The sequence below is a fragment of the Pimephales promelas genome, chromosome 11, assembly GCF_988280905.1.
Source record: "Pimephales promelas chromosome 11, fPimPro1.hap1.1, whole genome shotgun sequence".
Lineage (NCBI taxonomy): Eukaryota > Metazoa > Chordata > Actinopteri > Cypriniformes > Leuciscidae > Pimephales > Pimephales promelas.
In genome coordinates this window covers 7,730,858-7,747,315 of record NC_142779.1, presented here as the reverse complement: position 1 = coordinate 7,747,315, position 16,458 = coordinate 7,730,858, and the positions used below count along the sequence as shown (strand labels likewise).

At 36.7% G+C, this 16,458-nt stretch overlaps 1 protein-coding gene across 2 annotated transcripts in view; it reads right to left on the bottom strand.

The window, feature by feature from the left end:
• tet1 (tet methylcytosine dioxygenase 1) overlaps positions 1–16,458 on the bottom strand; it is a 36,564-nt gene that overhangs the window by 13,377 nt on the left and 6,729 nt on the right. For both annotated transcript variants that reach the window (XM_039671606.2, XM_089116857.1), the window contains exons 3-4: positions 321–2,436; positions 139–229 (exon numbers count right to left, since the gene is read on the bottom strand). In XM_039671606.2, the coding sequence (XP_039527540.2) occupies positions 139–229; positions 321–2,436 (2,207 nt within the window). The remainder of the gene's footprint in view (positions 1–138; positions 230–320; positions 2,437–16,458) is intronic.

The window sequence follows — 16,458 nt, the reverse complement described above, 5'->3', positions numbered from 1 at the left end:
CATTTAAAATAAATAAATAAATGTATGTAACTATAAAATAATGCATCCAAATGAATGAAAAGTTTTATATGTTTTTGTGTTGGAGCCAGTAAAAAAAACATTGTCGCATGTAAACACTGCAGTTGAGATCCACTTTACCTGTTCTCCATCATTTCTCTCACTGCTGCTACATTCGGGCCAGACCCAAGGTGAGTGTAGTATGGACCCTCCTCTTTCTCAATTATTTGTTCTGTAGAAGGAAATTTGTTTCCATAGATAAATTGAAAGCACTTCAAGCAAACTTGCATTTTAAGTTATAATAAACACAGTCACAGACTTACCCACGCAGTCACAGGGGGGCAGCTCTGTGGACTGTTTAGAGGGGGTGTTGAGGAGATTCTTGGTTGGTGTGTCCAAAAACCTCATTGGAGACTCCAAAAAGTTGTTGAGCGTGTGCTTGGTGGGAGTCTGCTCTCCAGCGTACGCATCGTCACCATTCTCCAAATGTACACTGGGTGCGGACAACACCGTAACACCTCCAGACTTCTCCACTTTGTAAAATCCGTTTTGATTTGTGTGCAAGTGCTGATGACAATTTAAGCCGTTTGCTTTACGGTACATGATCCCTGGGCTTTGCGGCAATTCTTGACAGGGTTCACTGGCCATGGTTTGCTGAGGTTGTTGTTTAGCACCATGACTTAGCACATCGTAGTTTTTCGATTCCTGAGAAATAATTCGTTGTTCACATTCATGCCTCGGCCACTGGCTAGCACCGAGATGGTCGTTTGTATGACTGTGAAAGAGTCCGTTCGGTGGCAGTAAAGAATGACTTTGGCCCCCATGCTCGTATTTAAAGTTAAAACCATTCTGCTTACCAGAACCTACAAGGTCCAACTGCTCTTTTTTCAGAGAATTGTTGTAGTATAAGAGTTGCCTGTTCTCGTGACGAGCCTCGGCAATGTATTTTTTCAGGTCAATCTGAGCTTGTGGAAGAAACGGACTCCTCTTGTGCTGTAACCTCATCTTTTGTTGCGATATGGCTTTCTGAATCGCAGCCTTGAGTGGGGTCTTCTTGTTGGGTGTCCTCTTGGCCAGTGGAATCCTACAATGATTGCCCTCCATCTCTGCAGCTTTCTTCTTCGACATCCTGGGTTTTGCTGGTGTCATTTTCGGTTTCTTTTGCTTTTTCAAGTGCTGCCCCAAATAATTATGATTGTATTTCATCGTCTGAGTAGGCATCCCTTTCGGGGGACTGTTTTCCGAGACTTGCATCTGCCTCGATTCGATCATGAACGCGAGCTGCACCAATTGAGCCGCAACTTCCTCCTCGTCCCTCTTTCTCGAGATGGGAGTCGCTTCTCCATGCTTGTACTTCTTAAAAGTGCCTTCTAACCTGTCAGCTTTACAAAGTGCTTGGCCGTTTCTTCGGTTTTCCGTGGTATATGATAGCTTTTCACATTCTGAGCTGGCCACCAGAAGATCCTTCAAGGAAAGTTTTCTGGGGGTAGAGGCACAGCGCTGACTTTGACTTTGGGTGAAGTTGTCCGGCAAGTTCAGAGGGCTGCGGATGACAGAAGTCTGGTGCAACGATGAACTGATTACCGAGACCTTGTTAGAGAAAACGTCTGAAACCGGTTTAGCCTCTCGTAGAGGTACGTGGTTGCTTGAAGCGGAGTATGTAGATGTTTCTCGCTGAGTGTTTTGACTCAGGTTTTCTGTTTCAAAGGGCACTGTTTGTGGGGTAGCTGCCAGTTGGGTCAAGGCCTCAATAGCTATAGCCTGATCAACGCTAATATTCCTATGCTGGACCAGAGACTGGACACTGGGTAAAGATAGTGCAATGTTATCATTCTGAGGGGGTTCTTCAGGACTTAGTCCTCGATTTATCTGACACTGATATGGTTCTTCTTTCGGCTCAGTTTTTAAACGCATGGCTGAGGCCTGAGGTCCGAAAAGCCTCTTCTCTAGACTTTTCCTATCTGTACTGGAGAAGCAGACCACAGCTGCTAGTGTAGATAGAGCATCCTCGTAGCACTCGCTAGATTCTAAGTGCTTTGAGTGCTGGTCATCAATCTCAACCCATTGCTCCTCCAGTTTGATCTTCTTCAGAGCAACATTCTGTTCTTGAACGGCCTCTGGTTCGTGACTTTTCTTATACGTAGATCTATGGAATGCGGCATGTGGCTCGGTAGGATCCACATGTCTCTCAGTGTTTGGTTTCATGTGTTCAGCACCATTATGAGAGGTTAGAGAAATGGTGTGAGGGAGAAGTACATCAGTGGTCCTGGGATCCTTTCCAGGAGGTTCTGGTAACAAGCCGTGCCCGAGAGGCGTGGGAACATCAGGTGGAACATTGTGTGTTAAGGATATGTAATGCGCCTCTTCCTTTGGTGTCGGACAGGTCTCTTCCATCTGCTCTGAGCTTGTGCCATTTATTGAGTTTGCCTCTGACTCAACCTGCAGTGGAAAAATATAGAGATGCTTCAGCATGTTTTGGCTATGGTGTGAAGCAGTACATACAGCAATTGGTCATTGCAACTTATGACAGCTGGCGCCACAGTGGATCATCACTCAGAACTTGGGGTGATTAAGAAGTGCATTAAAAAAATTCAAAAACAAAAGTTATTTATTATATTACAATAAAAGAAATGCAAAATGTCCACTGAAACACTAAAAGTACACAAAAGTCATTGCTGTCTTAAACTTAATACATTCTTGAGGTAATCGAAAGCCAGATTTACTCACTAGTCTATAGTTTATATAAGCAAATGAACATTCTATTACTATCAACACTGTCCCATCATTGCTAATATACATTTCTCCAATATTCACACTATGCAGATCAATTCACATTTTATGAGGAATGTATATACGAATCAGGGGGCATCATTAACTTCATTACTATTTTTATGATTTTATTGTTATTTTTTAAGTTACAGTATGTAATGTTTAAATTTAAATTACTAATTTTATTAACAAAAGTGTGCAAAAAAACATGTTCCAAACCATGGCTTTACTTTACCCAAATATGCTGATAAAACTATAATAATGATTCATATTTTAAACCTGATATGTCATATTCGTCCAAACAGAAAAGTAGTATGAAAGCAAAAAAACCCCACAAATGTACATGTTTTTTTTTAAATCTCTGCCAGTAAGCCGTATATATATATATATATATATATATATATGTGTGTGTGTGTGTGTATATATATATATTTATATATGTGTGTGTGTGCGTGTGTGTGTATATATATATATATATATATATATATATATATATGTGCCCTTTATATATAAATGTATTTGTTGACAGCGGTTTATGTTCATAATTGTGTTTTGGTTCATCACAACATCCATGGAATGGATGTACATTTACACATTTTTATCCAATTAAGTTAAGCAACTTATTCCATTCAAGATATACATTTTACCAGTTCATGCATTCCATGGGAATCTAACCCACAATCTAGCTATTGACAGCAATAATTTAAATATACCACAATGTGAACATTATTGGAAGCACTCATTATAGCAATCATTATAAAAGAGGCAATGAAGAGAGAGAAAAAACAGCACGTGTGAGAGTCTTCACGGCACGCCTGCCTTACTGTAACGCAAGTACCTCTCATAAAAAATTTTACTACCCGCATAAAGCAGTGTGCATAAGATGATTAAATACTCGCAGGAGTCAGTCAGTCACTTTGTGTGGCACTGTGGTTTTCATCTTTTTGTATTTAGGCAAGATAAATTTGTCTCTCAGTGCAGTGTGTAAATAATTTCAGCAGCAACAACAATGTAGTATTCAGGAAAACTCCTTCACATATCATTAACACTTATGCCAGGAGAGGGCTGATGCAATAGAGGGGTCGAAACAACAGTGAGGCAATAACTTGGCAGCCGCTGCAACTGTTATTACTAGGGGGAATAGGAAGAGAATGGTAATCGGCTCCTCTGATGTTCCCACCTAGTACTGAAACAAAAGCGATCGGCATCAAACGCTGAGTAAACTACTTTCAATAACAAAGTAGTTTGGATGGGGACTTAACAGGAGGCCTATCTGAATGTTTAGATCTTTTGCTTCCTGGAATGCACAAGCCCACATTTGTGTTTTTATCAGCAACCTGCTCATGCCTGCTGATCATCTGAGGTTTAATTCAGTAGACAATAAGCAACACTTTAAAAGCACAAAGAAAATGAAACTGTACAGAGTACAGACATAAAGGCTGCAAATTAGAAGTCGTTTGTTTGTGCAAATTCTGGGTAAACTTGCAAAGTTAAACGACAGGAAAGACAGCACTGATAGACCTGAGCTCTTTAGCTTGCAGTTAAAACCAGACTTTTGTAGATAGATAATAAAGACAGATAATAGATAGAGACTGTAACAGCAACAAAAGAGTTTAGCCCATTATTCCATCTTATTTAACATTAAAATCAGTAGGCCAGTTAATTACAGGTCAAATTAAATACTGTGATCTTTTTTTTCCATGGTGACTGGACAATGCAATACGAGTGGACAATGTAATAAAAGTGAAAATGGGCCATAGGGAGCTATCTGTATCTGTAATAACCTTGGCGAAATGTAATATTGCTTGATTAAAGCAGTAAGCCACTTGAGGCTGTGCGTCACAGTGATGTGTAAAGAGGTTAAACATGGTAAAATCACTGTAACACTGCTTTAGGTGGCTTATTGCAATAGCAATAAAATAAAAGACAGCAATGTTCAATGAACAGTTAAAATTATATTTAAAATATACTCTTATTCAAAAAGACAACATGCAGTGAAATCTGTTTCATAAATGCATGTTATATCGATCTTGTTAAGATCAAAATAAAGTGTCAAGTGTCAATAAAGACAAAAACATGCAGTCCGAGTAAATTTATCAGCAATTTACAATGAAAAGCACTTTAAGACACGGCTCATCCATCCAATCAGAATTTAAAATGGAACTATTTGTTTAATAATGATTATAATAAATAAAGTACATTTTTAAGGTTACCTGACAAAACTTTTTTTTACAGTGCACAGTAAGTGTATTCAATCGTTTATTAAATTAAGTTTTATTAATAAATGTAGCAATTTAAGTCAAAGTAATGTTGGTTAAATCCATTTAAAATCCACAGAATATTCAGCAGAAAATGTGAAGAAAAAAAGGCTTGATTATAAGCAGACCTACAACAAGCAACTGCTCAAATTACAGTATCACGGTAACAGCGAACAAAACTTGTATATAAAAAAAGCAAACCAATCTCTAAAACAACTGTACATTACAACATCCTGAAACAGTGCAAAATGTGCTTTTTATTTAAAACATCATTAGTCATTTGGAGGGTTTGCTCATTCTCAGCACGTCAAACGTTAGTCTCCCACAGCAGAGCCTCTGCGGCTTTGTTCTTGATTTGTTGTGTCTGAAGCCTTGAAAACTCAAAAAAGTCACACTTGACTTTGTCCCCTTTTCATTATAGTAACAGCTCCCCCAGACACACACACACACCCCTAGCAACAGCACACGTACTGCCAAAATCCCAAGAAGCCTCCCTTAGGAAGCGTTACCAGGGAAAGTTAGCGCAGAAGGGGAGTTTCCAATAACCCAAACAGAGCGTAACCTGACATCCCGCATCTCACCCAAGAGCATCCACACCACAAGCTCATTCAAAGACACAAAACGAGAGAATAGCACGGAGGGTAGAAACATCACACACCGCAAAATAACATCGTTTATCACGTCTTTATCATTAAGCAGGTACCCAGAAAAGGTAACCATCATCCCGAAAGCCCGAACGTGCATCTTTACGCCAAGTTGCTCAGTTGCGAACCCCCTCTGAACACATCAAAGGCCAGTAGTTTTGCTCAAACCGCTTTGAGTGCAATCTTTCACAGCGCCGAGCTCTCGCTGTTTCGCGATTTCTAAAAACGTATGCTTCCTTCCTGAAGCGCGTGTGTAGTTTCTCTGAAGTTATGAGGTTTCTTCATTCATACGCTGCTGCTTTCCTGTTTCAGAACTTCGGAGAAAAAAGAAAAAAAAAACTCACGGCGCAGGTGAACGCACACTCGTGGCTGCGCCTTAAGCCAAGATAAACTCTTAAGACACTGATTTCAGATGCTGCATCAAAAGAACTGGAGGGCATAAAATGCCCTGTGCCTAAAAACTTAAGGAAAGGAAAGCAAAACATAGAGGTCTATTAGCTAAGAAACCTCGTTTTTTTACCCCATGTTTGGAAATGTCCTTGCACCCTAGCTGAAATAAGAACCAAAGCATGAGCTGAGCCACATTACTGATGCAGCAATAACAACAAGAGCATAAACACACACATATACGAGAGCACAAAGCGCCCAGCGCACACACTCTCCTCTCCTCGGAGCATCTGTTTGAGACAATAGCCATTAAAAGCCAGTCTGGGGTTGTACCTTCTCATTCCTCAGAGGCAGACCCTCAATTTTGGGCAGCATAATCCTAAAAGGTAGCCATCTTGCCTCCCTCAGCTTCAGAAGAATGAGTGGCCGTAGTGGCAGATGCAGCGTGAGCAGCACAGGTTTGCATGATCAGTGCCGGGGACAGAAACCCGACGCATGCCTCTCGCAGACGCAGACAGCAGCCCGTCAGCCCGTCAGCCAATCGCGTAGGGACTCTAGCGGCTTGTAAATGTATCAGCCTTGCCTAGACCCTCCTAAACAAAGGATCCCCTATGTGGTTTCTTACTCTACAAGTAAGCACGAGGGAGAGCGTTAAGCTGTGGTTCGGTCACTCACGACACCGGACTGGAGTTCAAAGCCAGTGGAGGAGGGAGGAAAAGGGGTCTTTGCAAGTAAACAGACTATTTTTAGAAGCACATAAAACTTCCCAAAGAACATGACAGGAGGCATTTTGATCTTCTTATATTACTGGGGCATTATGTGAATTAACTAAATATGATTTATTTCGAAATATTATATAATTTTGAAATGGATTAATAATCATTAAAAAAAATATTGAATATAAATAATACAATATCTAATTAAAACGGTTATAAAAACACATTTTTATATTTATTTTAATTGTAGGTTTTCTTTCTAACAATCTTATTACTCACTATTTATAGAAGGCATTTTGATTTCTCTCTTTATCTCTCTCTCTCTATATATATTTATACATATATTAGGGCTGTCAAACGATTAATCGCGATTAATCGCATCCAAAATAAAAGTTTTGTTTATATAATATACAGTATGTGGGTGCACTGTGTATAATTATTTTATATATATTTATAAGTACACACACATGCTTGTATATATTTAAGAAATATTTTCATGTACATACTGTATATAGATTTATATATAATTTATATTATAAATATTTTATATATAAATAAATTTTTTTCTTAAATATACATGGATGTGTGTGTATTTATAAATATATGCAAAATAATTATACACAGTGCACCCACATATATTATGTAAACACATTTATTTTGGATGCAATTAATCGCGATTAATCGTTTAACAGCTCGTTATATGCATATATATATATATATATATATATATATATATATATATGCATATATATATATATATATTTATAATGCATATAAAATAATTTAAATAATGGTAAATATGATAAATAATCTAAAAATAGTTCTGTATATTCTGTATATTTTTATATTAATTTATTTATAATTAGTCTAAAGTTATTCCATTGACAATCAGTGCTTTACACATCACATTTATGCCTTAAATAAAATGTAAAAAATCTGACATAACCTGTTACATTTATGAGGCATTTAACTCTATTCTAGCAATTAAAATAAATCTAAAATAAAAAAAATATATATTCTAAAAAAAGATGCATAAAATAGCTTAGCCCAACATGGATAACATGTTAAAAATAACTCGAGGAACAAAGCTAAAGTACGTATGACTAAGCGTGGTGCCAAACAGCTGTTTTTGTAGATGACGTCACGGCTACGCTCGTCACGCGCTCCTGCTTCTGTGAGGAGGATGTCAGACGCTTTAGGGCAAGCAGTGGCGCTCTCTCTCTCTCCAGAGTGGATGTGACAGCGCAGCCGCAGACCCTCCACCGCTGCACTGCAGCTGTCACACCATGTACTGTTCAGCCCAGTCTGCAGGCTGACGAGGTCAGATCAGGACAAGCCAACGAAAGAGCTACTTTTAGCATGTTGTTAGCTTTTAGCAATTGAAAACAAGCACCAGGGAGCTGGCTAATACAAATGCAACTGTGTTATTATACATCTTAGACATGTAACTATTTATGCATGTGTGTACATACATTAGGTTTTATAATTACTTCTACATATGTGTGTGTGCGCTAAATTAATCATTGTAAACAGTGCATTGTTTTACTGAAAAAGACAGTAGGCTATCAGGTGTCTGTCTTGTTGAGTCAATATAAATGACTGTTTGTAGCAACTGAAGGTGGAAAGACAGGTTATATTTTGAATTAATGGCAGTTGAATGTTAAACTGGTTTGTTTGGATTACTTAGTTTCTATGAATGAATTTTTTTTTTTTACAATTAATAGCAACAAATCTACATTGATAAATACACTTTTCTACATGAGTATACTGTTTATTTTATTTCATTTGTTATTAATCAGTATATTTCCTCATTTTTGAGAGTGAATCTAGCCCATGTGTGTCTAAACTAAGACATTTCAACTAATCCTCGCTCTAGATGAAACTTTACTCCAAAGCGTAACCTGGATAATAGACTGACCGTCTCTGTGAGCATGTGTCTAAAGCAGCCATCCATAATAAGTCTGCCCGCTGTGCCCTGTGATGGCTGAGTATTGTTGCAGTGCTTTGTCAAATAACAAGTGAGGTGGCTGATGGAAATCGTGCAGTGAGTCAGCTGCCTTGAGACAGTTTTCTTCACGCTCGCATCAACGGACAATGGAGTTGTGGTACTCTCATTGACAATGGACAAAAAGGCTGAATCTGGTTAATATTCTGATGACTGCTGAAAGCTAGATAATAGTACAAGTGACAGTGCATTTTACATGTAAAATCGGTAGTCTTCTTGTGACTAAATACAAATATTAATCCTAGCATGTTTCATCATGCCCTACCCGTTGACAAATCATTTGCCTTACAAAAAAATCTGAGTTTGTTATATTTTCTTAAAGGGATAGTCCACCCAAAAAATTTAAATTTCATTTTTACTTTCTTGTCATTCCAAACCTGTACAGCAATCACAGCTGTCTCTATCCACTTTCATTGGATGGAAAAGAGCAACTTGGACATTCTGTTAAATTTCTCCTTTTGTGTTATATGAAAGAAACTCATGTTTAGAACAACATGAGCGTAAGTAAATTATGACAGAACTTGCTTTTTTGGCTTAACAACACGTCCCGGAAGTCCCTCCTTCTTGGTCTTCCCTAACGTGTACATGATTGCCAATTGCAGAAACTTGTCCATATGGTGAGCTTTTAAAAGCTGCCCTGCCCTCATTAGTCACAAACAGCCCATCTATAAAGTGCTGGCAAACAACCCCTACGCCACTGCAATGTTTTTCATCTTTTGGAGAAAAAGCTGGATAAGCCTCGAACCTTTAAAAAATTTAAAATAAGAAGAAAATAATAATAGTTCTGAAATAAAATGATTTGTTTCTGATTTAAAACATTTTTCAAATACTGACTGGTAATGATTAAAATCACTAATGACACTTGTTTTAAGGTCATGTAAAATCCTGAAATCAAAATCAAATAAAACTTCTCTATTTGTTTTCTAAAATGATGGCATGATGGTAATGACAGCAGCACTGAGAACATAAAAAACAACAACAGCAACACACACATACTGTACACTTTTAGAAAAAAGGGTTCTATATATGAAGCATAGGGTTCTTTACTCAACTCCCGAGAACCTTTTATGCTAAAAAAGGTTCTATAATGACAAGAATGAACCCTTTTGGCACAAAGGTTCTTTATAGGCTATTATTCATTCATATATTACATTATTCTGCAATATTTTGTAGTTGTAATTAAATTATTGTTTATTAAACTGTTGTAGTAACTTAAAATCACATTTTAGTCATGCTGATTTTTGGAGGAGAAAAACTGAAATGGCATTCTTTGAGATAACATGATATAAATATACATTTTCTAACCCCAAAATCTGGAATTTTGTGATCATTCACATGCATTCATAAATACATTTTAAGTTCTTGATGTTTGTCAATATGAAATATTTAAACCGAAAAGGACAAACCAAATGATAATGAATGAACCCAAAAGGTTCCATATAGAACCTTTTTCCTGGTTACAAAGAGGGTTCTTAATCTTATTATTGAACCTTAAAAAGGGTTCTGTATAGAACCTTTTAGGGGTTCCAAAGCGCTCATAGAACCTTTTTAAGGTTCTATATAGAACTTTTCTTCTAAGAGTGTGTCTATCTATCTATCGTCTGTCTGTCTGTCTATCTATCTACACACATACAATTTAAATTTTTAAATAAAATGTAATAGTAGATAAAATTAACTTAAAATATAAAATTAACTTTCCTCTTAAAAAATACTAGTATTTTTTATTTAAAAGCATTTTTTTAATTCAAGCTCTTAATATAGGGAGCAGAAAGTTTCCCCGAATCAAAGAATCACCAATATATGGTGATTATAATGGTGGAAATATTCTCTCTTTCAGGAAAGCATGACTCCATGCTTGGATATATCCCTAAAGTCATACACATTAAATTAACCCTAGACTACGGGAAAGCCAGGCTGTGCACGAGGCGAGAATCCTAATCCCCTCTAAAAGGCACCAAGAAGCAATAAAACAATGTATTTATTGAGCGAATACAATCCTTCATTCAATGATCACTGGAGCAGGCTAATATGCACTGTTTATTATGCAGTGAGAGAAAGCCTTGGAAAGTGTGTTCTCTTAATAAATTCACACAATGGTAAAAATAAAAGCTCATTTCTAGCCATCAAAGTAAACTTGCTGCTAATGCTGCCCGCATACGTCCTATGCAATCAGTTTTATAAATGTAATGCAAAGTGTAATGCACAAGAGACGTAACACATCTCATCACATCTCATTCAGAGCGGATAGTTTTGTTCCCCAAGATTTCCTCAGTCAGGAGGGAAGTGTGTCTGAACAGAGGAAGAGTAACTGGTGGTACGCTCCGCGCTCAGATAACAAGGGAAAAAACAGAGGGAGAGCCGACAAAGTCCAGCAAGGACAATTTAACAGATGGAAATACAAATATAACACAAGGATAGTTACCTGATCACCATCATTGTGCTTGTGTCATGACTTTATTTTAAGCTATGATGATTCATATCACTAACTAAAACCTGTCCAGCTCTTAGGGAAGGATTAGCCTGAGTGAATAGTCTAAGAACACCTGGGACTTCTCAAAAGAAACTGCATGATTCAATCCATTTGCTCGCTCAGAGGGCTGACATTGAAATTTAAATCACTATTCAACTGTAAAGTTGTGAGGACTGTGGAGACATTTTCCAGTACTACAACACTCCTCCATGGCAACTAATATGGTAGTGTAAAACAGTAAGACTTCCCATTTTCAGTATTGACAGACATCTTAGGTTTGCTTGGATGTGATAAGATATATTGAGATGAGACATGCTGATTGCTTTATCGTTTGGACTTGAACAAGTTTACTAAAATCTGTTTATATATAGCGTTCGTTATATATATACTTAACGATACCAAAGATGGCTCCTGCCTGTATACACGAAGTGGACTTTCTTTATAAAGTATCTTCTTATTTTTTAATCGCTGCTGCTCCGATTAATATATTTGGAATGTTTCTGTAACTTATTATTTTTTTGTTTTGTTATTTTTTTATTGTTTGTTCTACTTGAAAATCAATAAAAAAGCATTTTTGAAAAAAAGTATCTTCTTATTTAACGGTTTGTACACTTACAAAGTTCACAATGCTTCGGTTTGCATGTAAAATAGCAATTTTTATTTTTCATTACTCTATTCCCACTCTATTCTAAGCCAAAAAGTTTCTAGAGATACAACTCTTTATATTCATTTATTATAAAAAAAAAAACATCTCAGAGAACGGTTGACTAGGTACCAATGTTTTTTTTAGACCTAAGGTTCATTTTGTGTCGGAGTTCTCCTCAAACAACATAAGATGAAACATAAAACCCTAATGTAGCCTACATAACTGATAAGAAAAACTAAGAACATAGTTATTACAATGATAAAAAGGAAAGGTTAACCAATTAACAGTTTTTTTTACAGCATTATTTTTACAGACTTTTAACATTAAAATTACAATATTTTTTTACAGTCTATATCTCACAACATGGCTTTATATATTATGAATTATCATATTTTAAACTATGAGTGGACCTCTGATAGTGTTTTACTTGTCCGTGCATGTCTGGGATATTACTGTGATTGTCAACAATTGATCCTAAATCCTCCAAATTTCCAGAGTAATCTTTCCAGATACAACATGAACCAGATGCTCAGTGAAAACATCAGAGGCCAAATGGGCAGATGCTCTTAAACTTGGCATTAGATGTCAAGGTGATAAGCTGATATCACGGCAACCATATCAGCTCAGTTCTTTGGCTAATCAAGTAGTACCTGGCAAGAGCTCTAAAAAAGCAATGAAAGACTTGATCACCATGGAAAAACAAAACAAGACACACTAATGTGTGTGAATAATAACAGGGCTAATTAGCAAACATTATATACAGGCTATCAACTCTCATTCTTGCACCCAATACACCAACAAGAGAACCATTGATTAAGGCACAACTTGGTCATTAATAAGAAACCATGATCTTTAATATCATAAAAAAAATTAATGTCATTTCCCATTTACAAACTTACTGCTAGAAAGATAACTGATTAGCCTATGCTAATCACATATGCTACCCAAGTTCTTAGCCTACACAATAACATCCTCCTCACATAAAATCCCATTTTTTCTTTAAAAACTAGCTTAAAAATGTAAACAGACGTGGTCTATAAAGTTTAACCCACAATATTTACTAGCATTGGTCTTTAGTGATGTTTCTTGAGCAGTGTACTAGACTCAGAGCAAAAATCTGGTTTATACATTTTGTTAACTTGACTCACATGGATAGCCTGGATCGATTCAGCCCACTGAGAACGGTCCAGTCATTTTCCTTTGTGAGATCTGGCCAACTCAAGGTCAAGGTCAACTGTAAATGGTCATTTGGGATTAAAAATTTTACTTGCCCAATTTTCACTGGGCAATGACCATCAAAAAACCCACATCGGACAACTTTTGTCCACATTATGGCCAATATATTCTATATTTTAGATTCTGTCACTTCACAAACCTAAAACAATGTCATTAAATGAAGTCATTGACTCCAAGTTCTAATCAGAGAGCGAAAATGTATGATATTCGGAGATTGAAGTGATACATGCATTGCATGCTTAACATGAGATGGATACTCACAGGTAATGCTTCTACAAAATGTCCAAGTTTGAAGTTTGTTTCCTGGTCAACATTTCTGTGCACATAACTGCCACAGACAGCTGGGATCATGGATATTGATTACCCTATGTGCCGTTCACCCTAATGGATTTGCTATAAGGTGGATGAGTGCTATCATTTATCGCTTGTAGCACACAGCCAAAGCAACCAGTTGGCAGAATCTACTGATAGTTTTAAAAGTCATAATTATTTTTCCTTCACAATACAGCCAAGAAAAAGAAACCTCTTAAAATAGAACGATTAGGTCTCAAAAAAGGAGGAAGACAAATTTGGTCAATTCTAAAAGTGACATGTCATGTTATGATGTGGGTCGGGGGTCAGTTATAATAATTGTTATCCTTCCCAATGTCTGGAGGATTTAACAAGCCAACAAAAATACAGGGAGAATTTATAGTTGCATGGATGTCAAAGTAATTTATTCTCCACATAGCCAATTGAATCTGGACATTATAGCACACGGAATTAGTTAAAAACATCCGGTGTTCAATGCAAATCATCTGTGAACTGTGAAACTTGCAATATAAAACATTTGTTGTAAGCCACAGCTTTAAAACAAATGGAGAACCTGAGGTTACCATCACGGTAAGCATGCTCAATCCAAATAAACACTTCCTGGAGAAGAGAAAGTCACCATGGTTTTCTGAGAAACTAGGTAGAGTTTTCCCATTCAGGGTGGTAATATATATATATTGTTTACCGGTAACACAAAGCAGAACCCAGGGGAGGATGGGCTGCTGTATCTACCTTTGAGACTGGAGACAAATCCTCCAGCTACAGAAAACACTGTGATTTAAGGCTACGCCTACATTAATAATCCAGATACCATTTGAAAACAGCTTTTTCGTTTCAAAGCGCTTTCTATCAAAAGTTTCTCATCCAAACTGAAACGTTTTTGCGCATGCTCACTGAGATGATACAGACAAAACAAGACATGATAAAATTTATCATGCAATTCTTCTGGCAGGATTATTTTATTGAGCAAAATATCCCACTGATGCGTCCAGGTTGCACTCACAAATCCATTATATGTTTGGTCTAAAATGCAACTGCTCTCAGTGTTGGCTGTAACTAATTACTAAGTAATTAGTTACTGTAATTTAATCATTTTTCTCTTGAAAATGTAAAGTAAGGGATTACTCTTCATTTATCTGTAATGTAATTAGTTACTTCTGATGTAATTGAGGTAAATACTGTGTATAGATCAATCCGATCTCACAGTGATTCATATGCATTTTATGAGGTGTCTAAATTGTACGACCGCACTCGTACAAATTATTGTAAAATCTGTATGAAAAAAGTGTGAAATGTCATGATATCAGGTTTAACATCAAAATGTATTGTCTGATGTTAAAAAGTCTGTTTTTATAATGTAACCTTCTCCACCTTTTCAGTTTAAGGATAATTCATGCAATTTTATAGGATTTATTTGAAAGAATTAAAACAGATTCATGTCTATCCTTGTATTATTCAGCTGGTTGAGATTGATATGGGATTTTGAAAGTAATTAGTAATTAAAAGTAATTAAATACCTTTTAAAGAGAGTAATTATTACAGTAACTATTGAAGAGGTTATTAGTAACTAGTAATTAAGTACTTTTTTACAGTAACTTACCCATCACTGCTCTCATGTTTTTAGTGTGCAAAGTAACATATATTGCCAACTGTGTGTAAGTGAATAATGTATCCGCATGAATAAATGTATCCACTTTGGACAGCATTTAAAAAAAGATTTCTTTTAAAAAAAAAAGAAAATTCATTGTCATTGTCTCAGTTTCAAAACAGAGAAAAACGCATTAGTGTGGACACGGGTCAGCGTTTAGTAATACCTGAACTCCTGAAGCCACTGTAAGCGTTACCTCAGCATCCTGCCTGGCTTCAGGGGGCTGTCAGAACTGATTAAAAGCAGACCTAACTGAACCAACAGCCCTCTTACCCTTCGTTTTCCTTCTTCCTCGTCTGTGCCAAGCCGAGCAGCCCCCTTTGCCATTCACAAGGACGTACGGCAGTAGCTCCATCTCTAAGGCGTGCCAAAAAATCATGAAACATTTTCAACTGATAACTCATGGGGTGTCGTTGTAGTTGGAAGTGTCACAGCTGGCTGGCAGATGTGCACACCCAGCAGAATTAGTTTTAGTATGAACATGTCTTATAATTAGGAATGGAACAAACATGATCACAAAGGCCTGCTGATGTTAAAAAGAACAGACATGAAGTTACTGAGATTTAATTTAAATCACAAACCCTGCATAGTTCAACCCTCAGCAAAAGCTACAGTATGAACTACGTATGAAAAGTAAACAAAACACACATCACTTATAATTGTTATGACTATTCTACAGTGATGAAGGAGACATGTTGCGGCACAGGCTGTGAGACGTGGTATGTGATCGCTTCTAGCCCAGAGGTCATTTTGTTCAATGGCACTAATTTAAGAAAGACACAGCAAAAACACAGACGATTACATAAAAGTGACTCCTGATGGATTGCATATCACCCAGCATGTTGATTTATTCAAGTAAATATTATAAACTTCTTGTTTAGAAGTCAGAGCACATGTAAGTCTTACCCCTACCCACTATCAGGATTATCTCATCCAGTTTGGCAGCAACAGTGTTTTGTTAACTTTTGACTTGACAGTAGGTGTGAACACAGGCTGATCCTGATCTTCTTGTCTGGAAAGCCTCTTTTACACCCAAACAGACCGGATTTAAACTGTCCAAGAGGTAAGGTAATACAATACAGAACGAACATTAAAATGAACTGTTTTGAAATATTTTTGGAGTCCAAAAAGAAGACCGATATAAAAAAAAAAATGATGAAACATTATACTTTATTGGCGATAATTCTAGTTCAATTTAATTAAATAAGCATTTCAGCTGAATCCTTATGGTATATGCTACAAGCTTGGGATCGGAATGGGGAAGATATTTTAATTTTTTTTTTTGAAAAAAAGTCTCTTGGTTTTGCTCACCGAGGATACATTATTTAATAAAAAATATAGTAAAACTGTAATATTGTGAAATATTGTTC